Source organism: Fukomys damarensis, unplaced genomic scaffold (assembly GCF_012274545.1).
Source record: "Fukomys damarensis isolate Sample0158 unplaced genomic scaffold, DMR_v1.0_HiC HiC_scaffold_14, whole genome shotgun sequence".
Classification (NCBI taxonomy): Eukaryota; Metazoa; Chordata; class Mammalia; order Rodentia; family Bathyergidae; genus Fukomys; species Fukomys damarensis.
In genome coordinates this window covers 37,019,932-37,040,779 of record NW_022900926.1, presented here as the reverse complement: position 1 = coordinate 37,040,779, position 20,848 = coordinate 37,019,932, and the positions used below count along the sequence as shown (strand labels likewise).

The 20,848-nt window shown below is 43.0% G+C and overlaps 1 protein-coding gene across 1 annotated transcript; it reads right to left on the bottom strand.

Annotated features, from left to right (window-relative positions):
• Nucleotides 1-5,720: 5,720 nt before the first annotated feature.
• On the bottom strand, nt 5,721-20,093 carry Rnaset2 (ribonuclease T2). The gene is made up of 7 exons (XM_033763188.1): nt 20,069-20,093; nt 18,406-18,463; nt 16,541-16,608; nt 14,044-14,157; nt 9,595-9,640; nt 7,392-7,466; nt 5,721-6,554 (listed from the first exon to the last, which is right to left on the bottom strand). Exons 3-7 carry the CDS (start codon nt 16,591-16,593, stop codon nt 6,354-6,356), a joined length of 489 nt encoding a protein of 162 aa, XP_033619079.1. The 5' UTR covers nt 16,594-16,608; nt 18,406-18,463; nt 20,069-20,093; the 3' UTR covers nt 5,721-6,353.
• Between the last annotated feature and the right edge of the window lie 755 nt (nt 20,094-20,848).

The window sequence follows — 20,848 nt, the reverse complement described above, 5'->3', positions numbered from 1 at the left end:
GTTGGTCCATGGTACATTTGTTATAACAGCCCAAATAGATTCCACCTGGCCCCACTTATAAATGACTTTAAGATTTGGACTTGAGAAACTTGGTAGCATCATTTAATTTGTAACAGAACAAAACATAAATCCATTTATCTCTCCTCTAAGCTATTTCCTCACTGTTGCAGTTCCAGCTGATGAAAACTAAAATGGGGCCCTCTCTTTTCTGAAGAAATGAGGATAAAATGAATTGAAGTCCATAATACAGGAGATTTTAATAGACTTTTATTTGCTAACTTCCCAAATGTCCCTCTCTGCAGAGGCCTTTGTGTCTCTCCAACTATATTCCGACCAAGACAATAGCTCCTTTCTCTCTGTCCTCCAAACTGCCTGCTCAGCTTTGGGACACCATGTAGTCATCACTCTCCAGTGCTAATAAACAGTTGATTGTTAATTTAAAAATAGTCCTGAGTAGTCTTCTCATTGACACCACTATTGATTCACATGAGTTTTCTATGAAACATAAGGTTAAAAGTAAAAGTTTAAAATTTCTTCTTGGGCCACAGTCCAGAGTCTTCATATCCAGCATAAAAAAAAACTCTCCTAAGAACAATGAAGCCAAAGCTCAGGACCTCAGAGGAGAAAGGATGTGGCAGTTGCTGATGGCTGTCATTTGTGTCTGTTGTAGGCCTACCAAGCTGCTTATGGAAGACATGACTACCAGGGAGGGCAATGGTGGCCAAGGTTCTGGAGCTAAGATCAATTTGGCTGCAGTGTGCCAAGCTCTGGTATGTGGCACAGCCCCATCAATGACTCACAAAGCTTCAGTCTCCCTCACTGGCATTTGGGTTGAAACCCACAGAGAACAGTGCACAAGTGGCTGAACTTTCGGGTACTGACTGGGTCTCTTACTCAAGGGCATTTCTACTTTAAGTTAGAGAAGAGGGCCATACCACACCTGTTCTACACACTGAGTGGAATCTGCACCAATAAAACCTAGGGAACCACGATACTAAGCAAAGATTAGGTTCTCAATCCCTTGCAAGGAACATTGTCCAGGACCCAGGCAGATGATGCTGGAGCTTTGCTCTGCTGCATCAAGCTCTTTTTAGTACAAAAGCCAAGTGCAGCAGCATGATTTCTCCCCATAGCTCAAGGATGATTCTCTCTTGCTAGCTTTTCAACAGGGAACATTGCCTGCTCACTCAGCCTTTGCTTGAACATTTCCTCCCTCTTCTGCTTCAATGCCTGCAGCTGCCAGCAGGTGGCTTCCAGCTTCCCTGGGGGCAGCAGACATGTTTCAGGAAGATCAGGTACACAGGAAACAGGAGATGGGAAACAAACTATTTAAAAAGGTGTCATCACAGCAGCACAATACAGGAATGAAAAATGGCTCCCCAACTGTGCACAGGAGGGGACCCTGGGTCCCCAGCATCAATGATTCAGGGACAGATTGTTCCCTAGAGGATGACGGTCAGCTGGACTTCTTTGGAGCGTGGGGGAGGGGGAATACTCAAGGCAGTCTAGACTGTTTTGTTTTTTTGGTACTGGGGGATCAAACTCAGGACCTTGCAAGTGGTGGCACCACTGAGCTAAATCCCTGGCCCCAGTCTAGGCTGTTCTGAAGCTCTCAGCAAGTGCTATAGCAGACCAAAAGCAAGAACAGAGCAGCACCTGAGGTTTGGAGGCAAGTGTATAGCTTTACTGACACCAGCGGTCTAGACTGGGATCGGTTTTGGTCAGGCCCCAACAGCCCCATGTGTCGGGATTTTATGAGGTTTGTGAGCAAGCACAGAATATAGAAACAGGTCAATGGTTGGTCAGCAAATTTTACTGAGTTTTATCTTTTTTATACACGGCAGAAAAAAGTTTCTATCATTTGGGGGAAATAAGTTTTCATTAAGGCGCAGGGGCTGATGGAGCAAAAGCAGACAGTTGGGATGAGATTATCTGAAAACTGGCTCCTGGAACACACTTCATGTAACCTGGCATGTGTCCTGCTATCTTTGGTCTTGCTGCATGTATTTTACATCCTCTGTAAGAATGTTAATATATAAATAAGGCATGTGAAGGGACTTTACATAAATGGTGAAAATGAAAGTATTATAGTACTTTCAAGGGCGGCTGTAACATCTGAGTGGATTAAGAGATTTCTGCACAGGTGACAGAATCATGAGGGTGCTGTACTCAGTAGTGGATGAATGTACTGATCATCGCCCAGATGGAGGTGGGTCACTGGGTGTGCCTTTGTGGGGTGTTATGGTTTGCTGGCATTTCTCCAGTCTCTGCTTCTTAGCTGCTGGAGTGAGCAGCTTTGCTCCACCATTGCCTTCCACCATGATGCTCCTGCCTTAGAGCAGCAACCACAAACAGAAACCTCTGAGACCTGGAGCCAGAAAAACCTCTCTTCCAAGTTGTGTCAGACATCTTGTCCCAACAATGGGAATCTGACTAACACAGCATGTCTTATTCCGCTGAGTAAGAATCACAAATGTGTTAAATCTGCATAGGTCTGAGACGTTAAAAACACGTCAGCATAAACTCAGCGCAGCATCTGACAGCTCTTAACCTTATCTATTTCAAACTTTCTCATGTCATCTAAGCCTGAAATGCTAATTCTGTGCTTTTTGTCTAAATGGAAGACTCATTATAGTCACAAAAAAAAAAACCAGAATTTCTATCACAAAAATTACATTAAATTGCAGCATTTTTCAGTGCTTAAGATTCTGCTTAGAATAAAAAAATCCTAGATGCTGCCCCTTCCATGGGAAATGTAGCTCATCTCATATGAAATGAAATCTACTTATCTTTGTATAAAAATCAATTAAAAATATGGGATCCTGTCCCAGTAATTTCATGAGCCAGATCTGGTGATGAAAAGTGGTGGACTTTGCTCCACCTAAGTGACCCAGTCCTTTGCAGTGATGAATACAGGCCATATAAAGCTGGATTCTCCAAAAATATTCAACAGCTCAATATTTGGTCACCTTGGGACACAGACTAAATTCTTTTTATTCCTGGTCTGAAGCTCACAGAAATACTAAAGAAACACAATTTGTGAGCTCTCCTTTGGCATGGAAGAAGCTAACACCCATGTCTGTTTTCATTCATGTATCTGCTCAATAATCAGGGAAGCTTAGTAAAGCACTCCTGTGCCTCCAACACTGCAGTGGGCTCAAGGAGCACAAAAATCAGGAGTCTTGTTTCTTGCTGGATGGTGGTTGTAGAGGTCCTGTGCCATCTCTCCAGATGTACTGCATTCCTGCAAAATCGCACTTTCAAGCCTTCCCTGTCCACTACTCCTACCTCCTTCCCCTGCCTTTCTCCCTCTAGATTTTCCCCACTAGGTAAACTACCCATTTCATTTTTATTTATTTATATTTTATTTCCTGTCACCATCCCTGTTAGCCTGAACTTCAAAAGGAAAATCATTTCCTTCCGTCCTGCTATATCCCCAGAGCCTACAAGAGGGCTGGCTTATGTGGACGGTTCAGTGGTGAAGCAATTATACTCTGCTGGGTGCAGGTCCAAGAAGATTCTCCACAGCTGGCAGTGGAGCTGGTGGTCAAGCAGCAACTAGTACACCAGGCTATCCGCAGCAGAGGTACAGGTGACACAGCAGCACTGGCTAGGGTGTGGGGTGGCCAGCGGAGCTGAGCCGAAGGTCCCGGCCCCCATACCATCCTCCAGCAGACAACACTGTCTCCAGAGAGTGGGCCAGCACACACATAGTGCTGATGTGTGGGGTTAGGACACGGGCCTGAGTGGGAACTCAAGCACAGTCCAGGAAAGAAATCCTGAGGCTCTGAACTAAGTTCATGGGTGAAAAAAAAAAAGATGAATTAGAAAGTACTTTCAAGGCTGAGGTGAAAACTATAAAAGTTCTGAGTCCACTCTAGGTTTGTCCTGGAATGAGAGTAGATGTGATGTCATCCGCTGATGGGGCCAGTGTTTTGATGGAAAGACGAACATCCAGCTCTGAGTAGGACAAAGTCAATGGTGATAGCAGCTCTGTCTCTGGGGACCACAACTCTGCTTTCTGAGAGATATGACACCCGAACCAGAGCCAAACCTCCTTCCAAGGCGTCAGAGATGAGACACTCAGCCACTTCATGGGGCCGATGTACCTTTTCTCGCTTGTGTTTTTCTAGCACTCATGCTTCTTACTCCACGCACCCCTCCTGTCTAGCTGCAGGGTCCTCTTTCCCACACTGCTTCAGGGATGAGCGCTCCTGCCAGATCCCTCAGCTCTGTACCCTATGCACACGTTAGGGGCACAGCTCAAACCTGGCCTGCTACCCTAACTTGCTCCTCTTTCCACAAGCACAAATCTCAAACCCCAGAACAGATTCTCACTCTACAGAGGCCATCTTAACCACTTCTGCTGAGTTTATAGCACGTACAGCATGGCCAGAGTTGGATTACTGACGTGAATTTGGAAGATGCCCAAAAGAGAAATACAATGATGCCAAGAACTGCTGTGCCCAACTCACACTTTACTCATCACAGTAAGGCATCAACAGGCTCCTCCTCTTACATGATGACAAATATGCCTTATTTTTCAAAATAATGTCTTGTTTTGCGAGGCAATGGCAGACTATAGACTGCATCTGAGAAGCGCTGCAAACCCTTCCTTGACCTTTAAGGCTATAAAATAAATATAATTCAAATCAGAGCTCCAAGTGCTTATAAGAGGACTCAAAGAAACAGCAGCCATCATTTAAATGACCTTCAAGATTACAGTTTCCTTCTGAAGGACCTAGGGAGAGGCTTCCAGTCCACAGGCAAAATTTCTGTTTTCTACTGGCTCCTCTCACCAACATTTCAACACAAACTGTCACTGCAGGACAGAGACACACACACACTCTGGGCCAGAAAGCCCAGGGGAAACACTGGAAATGGGTGTTAGTTCAAAAGTGAGCAAATGGACAAGGCCGTGTGGGGGACTGAGGCAAAAGTGGGGCCACAGTTCCTGGGGGCAAGCTGCTGGCTCCTCTCTTTGCCCTAGAAAAGGTAAAGGACTGCTTTTGATCAAATCCCAGACTGCTACTCTCTTTTCTGTCTGAAGAAGCACTGAGTGTCCCGCTGAGCTCAGGACACAGCACTGTCACACAGAGCAGCTCACTGCCTGGTGACCCTTCATCTACTCTGCTGCTTTGTGTCTCTAAATCACTGCATTTCAGGGGGCAGGGGATTTAGCTCAGTGGTGTTGCTGCCTGCCTTGCAAGCGAAAGGATGGGAGTTTGATTCCGGTATAAAAAAAAAAAAAAGACTGAATTGTCAGATATCTGTAGTATCATATGAGCTCATGGGCTGGGGATTTAGCTCAGTGGTTCCACTGCCAAGTGCAAGGACCCAAGTACAATCCCTGGTACCAAAAAAAAAAAAAAAAAAAAACAACCCATAAATCACTGCATTTCAGATTCATCTCCTACAGACATCACACAATTAGGTTTTACTTTTGAGCCAATTATGAAATTTTCTGGGTTTTTTTGGTACTGAGGATTGAACTCAGGTCCTTGTGCTTGCAAAGCAGGCACAGGAACCACTGAGCTAAATCTCTGGCCCTGAAAATGTTTTTTTTAAGCTGATTGATTGACTGATTTTTTTGGTTTTTTGAGACAGGGTCTCACTATGTAGTTGAGACTGACCTGGAATTCACTATGTAGCCCAGGCTGGTCTCGAACTCACCGTGATACTCCTACCTCATCCTCCAGAGTACTGGGATTACAGGCCTGAGCCACCACACCCAGAAAAGCTGATTATTTTTAAAAACATGGTTGTTCTGGGGGTTAAATAGTTTAAAATGCTTAATGTAATAATATTATGTCTGTTAGATAAAATAATTAACCTGATTAAGATAAACAAAAAAAAATACTCAAAAAGAGCAGAGACCATATACAGCACATGGGGAAAGGCAATAAAGCTCATACAGTTTCCCCCACCCCATCTTAGACCACCACTGCCTCATGTCATGGGTGATCCAGCCAGGAAGGCTAATTCAGACCCAGTGGCCCAGACAAAGCCATGTACTCCTCAAGAAGGAAGATGTATCTCAAGGTTCTAGAACATATTACCTGAGGGTGGAGCGCTGCCTGGGGCTGTATTTAAATTTCTCTATACTTAGCAGTGGCTTAAATCTAGGTATGTTCTGATAGGAAGTGTGAGGCCTGATACAAACTAATCTGCAGGTAGTACATTTACAGGAAGTGCTACCAGAGGAACACTCACTAACTAGATGGGGACAAAATAGACACTGAAGAGAAAAGCAAAACACATTTTTTAAAGGCTCTGGATTCAGTTTTGAAAAAGCACCTGATTTATGAATTCCTCTTACTTGTAGAACACAGACTATTTCCAAAATTTAAACATCAATACTTGGTCTTTTTAGGTGGAGGGTAGAAGACTGGGCCATCTTCACAGACCACCATTGACTGTGTGGCAGCCACCTTGGTCAGCCACACCTCCTGCTTAGGTGACAGCAGTTCCCCAGGCTCTGTGCAGTTCCGCAAATGGAAGTCCTCCTTAGTGAAGCACAACTCTATCTGGCTAATTGTTTGCACCTCCTCACCCTGAAAATAAAGTGATAGATGCTTCAAAATTCACACCTTGGAATATCATCGGTTTTAGGATCATGATACATTACAGATGTAATGGCTCCCAACCTAAGAATACAGACTCTAGAAGCAAACTCCCTCTACCAACAGAAGAAAGCTGGCCACCAGGAAGACAACAAGCAGCCAAGGTGACTGAGTTGTGGGCAGTGGGGCTCAGCCTGAACCCTGGTCCCCCAGTTACCCTGGAGGCTCACTTCCCCCGCCCTGTGTGCAGGGACGTCCTTTTAGCTTAGAAAAAAATTTAAAAATCACCTACAAAGATTCACGCAGACCCAGCTGCATACACATCAAGACACTGGGAGAATAAATAGCTTTTATAGGTGCACAGTACCCTACTACTAAAATAAGTCTTTATCAACTGAAAAATGAAACCATAATCTCGTGAATAAATTGGACAAATAACTGCAATTAAAATGACTAAGACTAGCAACATGAAACTCAAGACATTTTCTAACAGTATATTCCTACTCCTCTATACCACATCCCTTCTAGGTTAGGCATATTCTTATTAGGGCTAGGTGGCAAGAAAACAAATCCTAGCCCAGTATTGTGTCAAAACCCCACACTGGTTATTTCAAAACTCACAACACATGGCTGCACACATACATACTTAGATATATGTGTGTGCACACAAGCAGACATGAACACACCTATGCACACACAGCACATGCCTATATTCATGTTCACACATGCGCACACAGACAAGGACACAAACATACATGCACAAATATAATTCCACCCTGAAATCTCTACAGTGAATACGGAATAAATGACCAAAATGACATATCTGACCTGTGTGGATGGAAGGCACTGGATCTTAGGGACGACTCCATAGATTCTGGTAAGGGCATCTTTAAAGTCTGAAATCTGACATTAAGTGAAAGTGTATTAGAAATAAAACTTCAACTGGAAAACCTAAGGGTTCTGTTCCATGTAGAACTGTACTGTTTTGGTGAATGCCTTCCCCTGGTGCTTAGGGAGAGGACATCAGCAACAAGCACTCTATCCACCAGACTGCCAGGTACTCCCACCACTTCCTTGCCTTCTCTGCATCCATCCTTCTTTCTGTGTGACGGGCCTGCCCTTATCTCCCACAGCAAGCCACTCTGCTCCGGGTCTTTGAAGAGGTGTCCATTCTTACCCCCCAGCACTGCCTTGCCTCCCCTCCTCAGGATACTCTTTCCCATGCCCCCAGACTCCAGGAGGCTCCGCTTCTCAGAAAAGGTCTACCCAGGAAGCTCCCCATGAGTCCTAGCAGCACAACCCTTCTTCCTATAAAGCAGATGTGTGGTAAGTATCTGGATGTTGGATACCAGAAGGAAGCCCAAGGAAACTCAGACTCACTGTGACAGGCTGGGACCTCTGCCTGAGTCCCAGCATACATTTTGATACTTTGCAGACAGCTCAACAATGGTTGTCACTGCTGGCCCCTAATATCCCTGAACACCAAGTTTTAGGCAAAAGTATAAGGCCCATTCCCCTCATTCCCATTATAAAGTTCAGACTAGGTCTAAAGGCCCTGCAAATGCTTCTCCCACCAAGGTGCAGCTGGTAGCTTGTCCTTCAAGCCACTGGTACCTAATGGTCTACTGTCCTCAAAGAGCAACAAACAGCAACTGGGAAAGTGACCACAGTCTAGCAGACACCGCTAAGGGCAAGAAAAAGATACCATTTACTGCACAAACTGCCAAGGCCATAACTATTCAACATCCAGAACCATATAATCACTAAAATCAGTTACTTTTGATCTTTCTTTAAATCAACACTGTGTGATAAATATAAAAGCTACCTCAGAGAAATAAATATATTTCTCTAAAATTATAGCCTGTATCTTTTCCATAAATGCACAGATAACATCTTGGGCTTTGGGGGTAATACGTCTGTCTTTGCTTCAACTGAAACAGATCTGGGGCCACTCTCCCCTGCCATAGAGGACGTCCTAGCAACCAGAGCAACAGGTACAGCACATGTGGCTATAGTCCAAGATCCAAGGGAATTTTGCTAGCAAATTAGACAACCCGGAAGTAAGAACTATATTTTCTGTATCTTTCACAGCCAGTAAGATCTGCTCTTGTTTAAATTTCTGTGTCATCTAGTTTACTATAGAAAAAAACCCTAAATAATTTCCTCAAACATAACATATGATTAAGCTGAATGTGTTTTTCAAGTTCATATTCCATCCCCTCAGAAACTACAGTATACACACAAACTAGCAAAGGCCATGAAACCATGTTTCCATATCCGGCCAGTGACCTTCATTTCATAATCAGTGTGCAAGTGGAAACAACATCCATGTATAATCTATTTAAAGCATACAAATTAGAAGGGTTTTTTGTCAGTATTAGGGCTTATATCTAGATGTACACTCACAGGTGGATCTTTTGGGAGTGACTGGATCATAGGAGTGATAATGGATTAGTCCACTGATTGGCTTAACGTGGTCTGATTGTGAGCAATGGACTTACTGAAGGACAGCCCACCCTGAGTGTGGGGGCACCAACCAACAGACTTGTAGCGTGGATGCTATAAAAAGGGAAAGATAAAGGGAGGCTCACTGCTTCCTGCCTGCCATGGGATGAATTCTTTCTCCTCTTCCATGCCCCTCTACCATGCTACCCTGCCTTGGAGCAAGGACTATGGAGGAAAACCTTTTAAACTGTGAGCCCAATATAAACTTTTCCTCTTTTAAGTTATGGAATGCCGGGCGTGGTGACATCCCAGCACTTGGGAGGCTGAGGCAGGAGAATCACTGTGAGTTCGAGACCAGCCTGGGCTACATAGTGAGTTCCAGGTCAGTCTCAACTACATAGTGAGACTCTGTCTCAAAAGACCAAAAAAAAAAAAATTTGTGGATGTGAGGTTTGTTGTCCCAGCAACGAAAAAGTAACCAGAATGGCTGGGTCATTTTAGATCCCAACAATGACTCACAGGATGCAGTGACATGCTAGGTATCCTTAGTGGAGTACATTAGATAGGAAGTTAAGGCAAGACTTACATGATAGTAATTGATAGATGGTTCAATCCCAAATTTTTGGAGCACACTGCAATTAAAAAAAATTAGCTGTAAAGAGCCATTTTTTTCTTATTCTTCTGAAACATCGTATTTCATAGTAAAAATTAAGACATTCTTGAAGGAGAGTGCTTTTTGGCCCATGACTCAAGTGACTCCCACTACAACTTTCTTGCCTCACAAACCTGCCCCCTCCCAGAGCCTGAGCCTCCCAGAGCCCTCCAGATATCACTCCATCGTAGCAGGCACACACAGCGCCACCTACTGGCAACATTTGTTCAAAATGACAGCAATTGATTTCTCAATTTATCCTAGGAAACTGCATACCACCAATCTTTAAATACGTGAAATACCAAAAACCTTGAAAAATCTTCTAAAGCACTGCTATAGATAATTCTACCAGAGCACCAGACAACAAACATTAAATTATGTGGTATGATGTAGAAATTTTTAGACTGAGCATTCCAGAATTCTCTGTGATCCCCATCAACCCTTGCTGATCATTCTGGATTATGATCACAAAAGGTGGATAAAAGACATAGCTGCCTTTCTGGGTCCTGAGATGTCACTAGCCTGCTGCAACTCCTGGGACAAACAGGAAAGTGGTGGTGGGCGAGGCTCCTTGCACCTCTAGCAATGCCCCATACCCACGTGGCCGCCTGAACTTGTGCTGTCAGTGTCATAACATCAAACTCCAAGGAGGGTAAATCATCTCTATCTTTAAAAAATGTATTAAAAGTTGCAGGGATGGGCCGGGGTTTTAGCACAGTGGTTCTACCGCCTGCCTCGCAAGCACAAGGACCCAAGCTCGATCCCTGGTACCAAAAAAAAAAAAAAAAAAAAAAAGTTGCAATGATAACATCTTAGATAAACTGGGTTAAATGTAGTATTAGAATTAATTTTACCCGGTTCTCTATTTTTAGTGATGTTACTGAGCCCAGACATCTATGGCTCACATTCTGTTTCTACCGGGTAGTGCCCTCCTGATACTTATGGCAAAGACAGAAAGATGCAGGGAAACCTAGTAACTAGTCTAGAACACAGCTTATCATGTCTTCTTCTGAGTTACAAATAGTTTGGTTTAGCCCTAAGTCTTCATCTGAGGGTATGTGGACAACTACAAGTTACTCTGCAGTTTCTCAGGTTTGCTGCCTTCAGAACAAAATAAAAAATTGTTTTAAGCTATGGCAACTTATATCAAATGAGAAAAAGATAATTTGTAGTATTGGTTTATAAAGGGACCTTAAATTTTGACTCCTTAATTTTAACTTTGTGAGCATTAAAAATTTTAGATTTTCCTTGGAGAAACAGTCACAGAGTAATTGTTTAGAACTACTGTATTCTGGGGCGGTCAGCAGGCACCACGCTCCCAGCTGTGCTGTTTGTTCAGTGGGTTTTAGCAAGTACTTGAATGGGGCCTGCAGGTTGGCCTTGCTGTTGCCAGGGCCATGCAAAAACCTGCTGGGTTTCACATTCGGCAAACAGGAACTACTGTACTTAATTTCTTAGATAGCGTATAGAAAGAACTTTTAGACAGGGCCCCTGTGTTCTTTCTCGTGTGGTGACCCCCCACCACCTGTAACGTATACTTCTTTCCTACTTCTACTTGGCCCAAATTTGCTCTGCAGAGCCTTTTTCTTTTCCTATCATTAATAAACAATATTATTTGATTTAAATGGTTGCTACCATTTAAAAAAAATTTTTTTAGCTATATTTATTTGTTCTCTTTTTTCTGCCTGGTTAAATGAGAACTCTTGCACAACTAATCTCAACTTACATACCACAGCAGGGCACGGCAGAGAGGACTGGGATCCGTATTAGAAACAGAAGAATTGTTTTGTCTTTGGAGGGCTAAATGGGCCCTACTCTGTCAAATTTTCAAGAATAAGCCTCCCTGTATGTGGGAAACCAGGTGTGAGACTGAGGCTCGAACTGAACTCTCCTTCGGATGTAGGGGAGGGGATAGCAAGCTCTTCCCTTTCTCGGGCTGTTCACAAGCATGCCAACATCAACCAGCTTCAAGGAGAGAAAGAACTACAGCTGAAGTCTAATTTTAAAAAATACACATTAGAAGCCGGGCGTGGTAGCGCATACCTGTAATCCCAGCACTCCAGAGGCTGAGGCAAGAGGATCGCTGTGAGTTTCAGACCAGCCTGGGCTACATAGTGAGTTCCAGGTCAGTCTCAACTACACAGTGATACCCTGTCTCAAAAAAACAAAAAGAAAAAAACAAAAAACAAACAAACAAAAAAAAATAACCACACATTTGGGTATAGTCTACAGATTATGAGAACCCAATAAACTTTCCCTGAACCACAGATCACATGCTTGCCTCTTCTCTGTGCAAGGCAAATAAGTGAGGAGCTTTTTGTCCACTAGAGGCAAAAGTCCCTGACCCTCCTCTTCCAAATTATTTTTTTTGTATCTTTGTTCTTTAAGCCTCACCTCCCCTACCCAACGCGGGGATAAACTCATAGGTTGGCCTCCCACACTTCTAACTGCAACCCATTCCAGAAGCATGTTCTCAGTTAATCCTCACAACGGCTTCTGAAGTGCTCAGTATTGACATTTTGTGGGTAAGAAGGTTGTTTCCTAAGGTCTTGTTCTTACTGCAAGAGAATACTACTTCCTCTAAGAAAAACCTACAAATTAAAGAACACATATAATACCTGTAACAGTGAACACACACAGGAGCTGCCACACATCACTGGCTCTATAACTCCTAGAACATATACTTAACGAATGGAGATTTAAAGAACTTTAGGAACATGAGGGTGACCCATTTATTCATTTTACATCATGGAACTGAGATCTAAAGAGATTAGGTAAATGGACTGAGCACCTAGTTAGTGTCGACACCAGGATCAAAGGGCACATTTAACCCCTTTTTCTGCCCTTGCCACAGTGTCACATCATTGTAATCCCATGTAGGAGGCTGAGGGAAGAAGTTAATAAGACCCTGTCTCAAAAGTAAAATAAAAAGTATGAAGGATGTAGCTCAATTATAGAGAGCCTCCACTGTTCAACTCTCAGTAATGTAAAAACAAACAGGAAACACATCGCGCTCTGGAGGCTGGTAGCTTTTACACACTCTAAACTCACTGGCAGGTTATTCTTTGCTGTAGCTGCATTTGTCCAAAGGCACTCAGCCTCTCCCGCTTCAATGCTTCATCTGTCAATTCAAATCCCAGATATGTTTGATCAAAATGACACAGGAGGCCATCTGTGTGAGATGTGACACATCACTCGTGGATGCTTTTGTGTGTGGAGGTAGAACACATGTCTAGAGAACCATAGAGGTTTTATTCATCTTGAAGCAGATTTGAATTCAAACACCTTACATGTGGCTGATGAACAAAGGCTCCTGGGATGACTCTCATCTAAAGCAGAACCATTCTGACTAAAGAAACTGCGTAGAATACAGGCAGCACTGCAGACACTGTATAATCTGTCATTTCTTCTTTTTTTAAATAATCAACAGACATTTATTTCTCACAAAGTGTAAGATCAACATACTGGCAGATCTGGCTGGTATCTAGTGACAGCTCATTTCTCACAGACAACAGGTGTCTCTCTGTCTTCCTGGGGGAAGAGGATAGATAGCTCTTGGGGTTTTAAAAAGGGAACTGACACTTCTCATATCTTCAGGGTGAAGACACAATTCCAGGGGGACACATGCCTCCATTCAGCCCATTACAGCCACTACTCCTGTGCTGAAAGCCTTCTCACTGTCTTGTTACATTTTAAAAAAACTAGCTCACTGGCTTATTAAGGTCACTTACAATGAAGGACCTTAGGAAGAATTAAAACACTTGACACCACAGAAGTGGCAGGACGGGAAAGGATAGCCCCAAGATCTCTTATGACTGACCCTGGTGAGGAGGGCAGTGGGTAATGGCCCTTGTAGGGCCTGTTGTCCTTACAAGTCCATTGGCTCTTGTATGGTGACAACACATTCCCATCTCTGGGGCTGAGTTAAGTGCAAGCAGTGTGGCAAGCCCCCAGGCACTGGGTTAATCTCTAGGGCTGAAAGGACCTTTGTCTACCACTTTCTGCCAGTTTCAGGAGCACCACAACCACCACACAGCAGGAGGCAGAGACTCCCTCATACTCAGGATCTCAGGGAGACTATCACAGTGCCTGTCAGGAACAATGACTGACATGGCTGCTCTTTTGGTCCTCACTCTCCACAGAGCCACCTTACTGTCTGAGGACCAGCCAGCATCCAGGCAGCCTGAGCCAGGTGGTCACACTCTAGAACGACTACTTGTGCTCAGCAGGGCCTGGAGCATTCTCAGGCATGATCCCTCACCCTTTTTCAGGGTGCAAGGACACATACATGTGGACAGGGCTGCCAACAATCAGCAACCTCTGCTCATTCTTGGCCATTGGAGCCCCAGGCTTCAGAGCCACCTTCAAGTTGAATGCACTCACCTGGTGAGGTCAATCTGCTTGTACAGCACCAGGCTCTTCCCAAAGTACTTCTTCTCAGAATCCAGGGCATCCAGCTGGGCAGCACAGGTGCCATGCTTTTCCCACTCATGCCTCCTGCAGGTTCACGGCAAGACAATATTCAGATGTGTTTTCCTCACACATAGCAGTCACACGGTGGGCAGGCCACTGAACACCAGATGGGAAGGCTACAATCCCTCATTTGCAACATAGGCAACACAGTAGGTTCCCTGGGCTCCAGGACCACACGACCATCCTGAAAGAGCACTCCCCATCTTGTGTTTTCCACCACTCATTAGTTCCAGTTCACCTCTACAATCACAGCTTGTTCAATTAACAGCAAATCAAAGCTAAGGGAAAAAAAATGCCATTGTTCAGACATCCACCAAGCCATACAACAACACAGATCTCCTGCAGAGCTGGCGCTTGACAGCCAAGGATTTCAGAGAGCAGCACAAGCCTCACTTTTCCAAAAGGAGGGCAGGATGTCTAGTCACCAAGAAAGGCGCTGGGCTATTCCACAGTGCACCCTCTACTGATTTTTTTGTTTTTGTTTGTCTAGCTCTGCAATTCAGGCTGGCCTCGATCTAGTGGCACTCCTCCTGCCTCAGCCTCCCAAGTGCTGGGAACACGGGCATGCACCACCACACCAGTTTAAAACTCTTGAAGGGGATGAGATCCTGGCCTCTTCCTGTTTCTATTTTTGCTTCTCTGCCACCACAAGGTGAACATCTTCCTCTGCCACATGCTCTCACCATATACGTATATGCCATATTACACCAAAGGCCCAAAGCAGTGAGACTAACCTTGGAAACTGTGAGCCAAAACAAATTCTTTCTTTTTAAATTGGTTTTCTCAGGTACTTGTTATAGCTAAGCTGACTGACAGTTATCAAAAATTCATCATTTGAAGTGCCCTGTGAAGTTATGTGTAAGTGCTTTTTCCTATTTCCCTTCACTTCAATTCATTATAGCCATTATCTACTTTGAAGCCATTTTCCAGAACAAAAAGTAAGCAGAAAGTTTGAGACCTGAGCTGTTCATCATCAAATTTTCACTAAGAATAGTTCTCTTTTTTGAAGGGTGATTTCAACCCCCAGATCCACGGTTAGCGAATCCTGAAACCACAGAGCCTTGGGTGAAATGTCACACAGAGTGCCGATGACTCAGGCTTTTTAAAAGCCTCTCACTAAACTCAAGCTTTCATTTTTAACTAAAAACTGCACAAAAATATGTGTACATTAATGCTTCTGGGAAAATCTGATTAGTTATAATCTGAATCTTAAGTTGTCATTTTGGAGGAACACATACCAAAAACAGAATTACCTTCAGTTGATATAAAACAAATAAATGTTAATTTTTTTCTTAAAAAGCAATAGTCTTACAAACTATCCTGAATTAAACGCAGCCTTTCTACCCTAGGTCTCTCAAACCTCATGGGTGTTTTGCTTTATTAGACATAGGACTCTTCCTCAGGTAAGAATTGTATCTTCCCTCCTCCGCATGTCAAGAGGTATGTCATCTTTATTTTGGGGTTTTTTTTGGGGGGTGGGGTAGTATTAAAGATTGAACTCAAGAGTTTTTACACTGAGCTATGTGCCAAGCCATTTATTTTGTTTTCATTTTTGAGACAGGGTCTCACAAAGCTGCTAAGTTGGATAGTCTGGGCTTGAACAACAAATCTGCCTCAGCCTCCCAGAATGCTGGGATTACAAGCATGTGCCACCATGCCCAGGTTCTTCTTTTTAATATATTTCAAAGCAGCAGCACAATTTCCTTAAGACATATTCTTTCCTGTCTGATTTTTATTAATTCTTAGATGTACAAATATTTGATTTAGTTAAAACTTCAGTAGAGATTTTTAAAAATGAAGTCATGAATGAAATAGCTTACTTACTTTCCCTGTCACTGAGACACAGTATCTGACCCCTGCAAATTAAATGAGGTTTATTTTGGCTCATACTTCAGTCCATAGTTGGTGGCTCCAAGGCAGGAGGGCATGGCACAGGGGCACGGTGCAGGACTAGCTGCTCACGGCATGGCAGACAAGAAGCAGAGAGTGAAGGGAGGAGCCGTGGAGGGAGACTAAACCATTCTGGGCCACACTCCCCAGTGACCCACCTCCTAACAGCAAGCCAGCTATGAGCCCCCATAATCCAAATGCCTTCCAAAAGGCCTGCCTTTGAGTATATGAGGCTTTGGGGAGACCTCTAGATATTAACCGTAACAATAGCCCATAGACTAGAAAACAAGTTTATAAGGTAAATTTGGCTTGTTGTCATTTCACCCATTGGAAAAAGGCACCAAAAATGGCATAACAGAATCCTTTTCAGATCAAAGACCACGCACACTGACTAGCCTCAGATAATAAGCTCTACTGTTCTCTGTGCCTCTCATAAGTTTCCATTTAGAATGCATTTATGTCACTTTCCACCCTTGTGGTGTAAGATACACAACAACTGTGTGAAATCTGGACTTACCAAAACCTGCTGCCATTCAGTGGGTGCTTTATATCAGGCCAGTACCGATTCATATCCTGGAAAAGATCCTGTGCATAATTTAAGAAAAAAAAATATTTGTAAGACACCACAAACTCAAAACTTAGGAAGTAAATATGATAAATTAATATATTTAAAAATTTGAGCTGTGTTAATGTCCTCTAGCTTTGCCAAAACCTATAAAACCATGCAATATAAACAGCAAACCCTAATGAAAACAACGAAATGCAGTTAATAAGATATCAGAAGCCAGGTGCACTCTGGAGGGTGAGTCAGCACTGTGAGTTCAGGGCCAGTCTGGGTTACACAGTGAGTTCAAGACCAGGCTAAACTACACAGTAAGACGCTGTCTCAAAATAATGATGATGATGATGATGATGATGATGATGATGATGATGATAGGAGGACAAAGAAGAAAAGGAGAGAGAGAAGGGATCAGTACTGCTTCCTCAGCTGTGACTAATATAACTTTGGTGGTAGAGGATGTTAATAGGGGAAACTACAAACTGTACTTCCCATCCAATTTCTCTGTAAACCTAAAACCGCTCTAAAAATAACATCGGTCAAAACAAATACAAGCTCATATTTTCAGAGAAGAGCTTATCTGAGCTGAGCCCTCATATGCTATGCAGATGGTTATGCTAAACCCAACCCGAGTTCATTTTCTGATCTCTACCTACCAGTATCAGACCAATATCAGAAAAATTTTCCAGGGAAACACACAGAAACTTAGGCTAGTCTCACTTTCCCCTGCCTTCCACTACTCCCATTAAAATGCTCCTCCTCAGTGAACCTCTGGGAACCATCTCACTGCCCTCCTCATTCCCTCAGGAGCTGCCCGCCCCATGTCTCACTTCCTTTGCCTTCTTCACTGCTACGCCCTCAATCTGGTTTCAGCCCCATCAGCCCTTTGGGGGTGACACAGGGGGATAATGCAATTGATTTTCCAAACTAGGCTACTTTTGTTTGGGACAAATACCAAGTTGAACATTATGCTACACAAGTAAACCAAGGCTGCTGTGAAAGACCAATAGCACGACTACCAAAGACCTAGCAGTCCCTTGATCCAAGTTATTCTGGCCTTCCTTTTATAGATCCTCCTTTTATTGACACTCCTTCAACTACACCCCATTCCCCAGCTTTCTCTCCTCCTGACTCCATTTTCATAGGCCCTTTTTCTATCCTGTTTTTAAATGCTGGGGTTCATCCAGTCTGCCCCTGTTCCTCTGTATCTACCTGGTTGGTCCTGCCCTGCCCTGAGATGACTGAATACACACAGGGACTATCATGCCCCTTAAAAAAAATGAGTGTGGTAGAGTGCTATATTCCACATGAATTAGAGGAGTTCCTCAAAAGTACTTCTGTTCACATCACCGACTGCATTCCTATGGCTCATTCTTCAAGAGGAGCTTTTGTATTGGAAAGGCCCATCATTTTCTTCCAGCTCAGAGTCCCTACACAGCGCTCATCCCACCTATAGCTGGAAAGGTCAGCCCTCAATACTGTGTGTCCATTCTCCAGCACAGATGCCCAGAGACACCACACAACCAGAGACCCACTTTCTGTCGCTGATCCAGGAGCCCTAGGACTGGAGACTGATTGGTGCTGGCAAGCAAATTTCAGTCTTTGCTCCCCTAAGCTCCTCTCACAGCTCACTTATTCTGTGACTAGGTCCAAGGGAGACAGGTCAGTTTTTATTTAATTTATGGGGTTGTTTTAGATATTAATAATTACTAAAACATTGCCTGGGGCTCAATCCCAACGTGATTTTGAGGGTATACATTTGAAGAAGAGAGTTAATGTAGGTTCAATGTTCTACTACAGCAGAAAGATAATTAAGTTTATACCTTAATCTCATCTAAATGAAAGTGCCACGATGAATTACAATCTTCCACTTTGTCAGGCCTTGAGATCCAAATAAAAAAAATGAGAAATATTAGTCTTGGTTAGGATGGCTTCTATATGACATTTGAATACACTTTCATTAAAGACTGAAAAGAAAAATTCTAATTAAGAATTCTACATCCTGTGTGAGCCTTTTAACAAAGAATGCCTAGAACAACTAATCATAGTTTTAGTTTCTTTAGAAGAGGAAAGAAATGATGCTTAATATGTTCCTGCTGGCTTGGGCCACCACTGATACGTGCATGACTGTTCCATTGGGCTGCTTGTGCCACTAGCAGTACAGTCATGCAAGGGACAGGCATGTATATACCACTGGTGGTCCAAGCCGCCTGGCAGCAAGACACAGAGATTGTGGCTGTTGCAAACATTTAAAAAGTGAAGGAATAATCCATACAGGCTGGCTTTTTAGTAGAGGAAGCACAAGAGGGGGAGCTTTGGAGTTGGCCCACTATGGGCTGTTTCCTGGCACAGTGATGCTAAGCAATCTGACTGGGGCCACAGCCATTCCAAAATGCAGCATGAAGAGGAGCTTGTACCTCTAAACTGTGATACAGTCAGTGAGATAACATACAACAGACACACTCAGAAATGCCTGGCCCATTACGAGATCGGTTAGTATGACTTTTGTTTTTATTTTTTAGTACCAAATTCACACTCCTTGATTTTTGAATTTTCTGCCCTCAAATGTTTGATTCTGGACACATCAACTTTCATTCTCTAGATGCTGCTTAGTTCACGAAGTCCCCACGCTGACTTTCTAAAACCCTTTAGAGCCTCATGTAGGCCAGGATGCTGTGGCTCTGTAATCATGAGGCTGGCTGCCCAGCAGGTGAAAGCAGCACAATGCCCCCCACCACACACACAAGGGGCCACTTTCTTCCTTACAATCATAGCAGCTAGCACAAGCAGGGATATAATGAAGGCAACTGAAGACAGCAGAGAAATCAAGCAAAACTCAGTAAAGACAAAAGCCCTAAAGAACCTGGGAAGAAAGTGGAATTATAACCAAGTACCTGGGTCCTATTTAATCTATTTCTGAACCCCCTACAAGGGACAAGCAGGTACCAGTAAGATCCAGAACAAAATAGATCCCTTCCAGGGAACAAACTAATGTGCATAATTTAAAATCACATATATATATATATGCAAATAAATAAGTATAATTTAGACAAAAGCAAAAAAAAAGTATCTGTGGAGTGTTTAATACTCTCATTCTTCCTGTCTCTCTTATATACATATATATATACACACATATATATACGTATGTATGTATGTATGTATATATATATATATATATGTCATGTTTATTTATATAATGGGTTCCAAAGAAAGAACAAAGTAAAAAAATTAAAATTTAGGGATCCTAAAATGTTCCCAGAATCCCTAAAAGTATATTTAAACTGGATTGTTATTAGCCTACCAAAACAGAAATAAACAAGAGTAAGGGTTCTGTTCAGAAACTACAACTATTTTAAAATAAGAATCTGATATACTGAATAAAATCCTAACAAAAATAACAAATATAATTAAGTCTAGATTCAAGCTACAATTTCAAGTTAGACAGCTACTCCCATTTAATCAGATTTTATTTTATTAAATGCTTACCATAGTCCATGTATTGTCCAGTAATCCAGAGGCTTTTCACAGTCATTAAGTTCCTTCAGAGAAAAGACACAAAGAAGATAATTGGTTCATTATTTAAGAACATTTAGCAACCATACTTCCTTTCAACATACATCACAGGGGCATTACTAAGTCAAGGTAAACCCAGTGTTAATACTATACAATACCTTTATCCCAGAAACAGGCTCAGGAAGAAAAGGCACTGGGGCTCCATGTTTTAGGGCAGGCCTCAATTTAGCAGACAGAGTTAAACAGCTATTTTGCTCTTTATATGTACTCACAAATATAGGTACTCACAAAGTCCCTGAATAATCTGCTAACCATCTAATCAGAAATAAATGTTCTGAACAAAGGCTGATAATATCCCATTATACTACCAGGTATGAATACACTAGAGAAGTAGTAAGTATCAAAAACTTGAAGCCAAGAAATATAACAAGGTGAGAATAGAAGTGTTGTTGTGCCCAGATCGCGATATCCCCAGAGATCACCAAGGAGTCAAGTCCGATGCAATCACATGAGGAGTTTACTGCAAGCTCGAGCCTGGACCCTTGTACCTCACCGACCAAGCGGATCAGAAATGAGAGCCTGACCCCCTTTCTAAGGCATAGTTTTATAAGGTTCGGGAGGCTTGAAATTCTCTCTTTCTTACTGGTGCTACCTTCTATTTCTTATTCCTATTGGGTGTTGCTGGGGCACTTGCAAAAGCGGGAAGAAACTATTTCAGGTTGGGGAAGGGGCTCGTTCAGGGAGAGGTCAGGG

Coding starts and splice junctions, on each gene's coding strand:
- Rnaset2 (XM_033763188.1), bottom strand. CDS start 16,593: ATGAATCGGTACTGGCCTGATATAAAGCACCCACTGAATGGCAGCAGG. Junction 14,158..16,540: donor CTGAATGGCAGCAGGTTTTG/GTAAGTCCAGAT, acceptor GTGAACCTGCAG/GAGGCATGAGTGGGAAAAGC. Junction 9,641..14,043: donor AAGCAGATTGACCTCACCAG/GTGAGTGCATTC, acceptor TTTTAATTGCAG/TGTGCTCCAAAAATTTGGGA.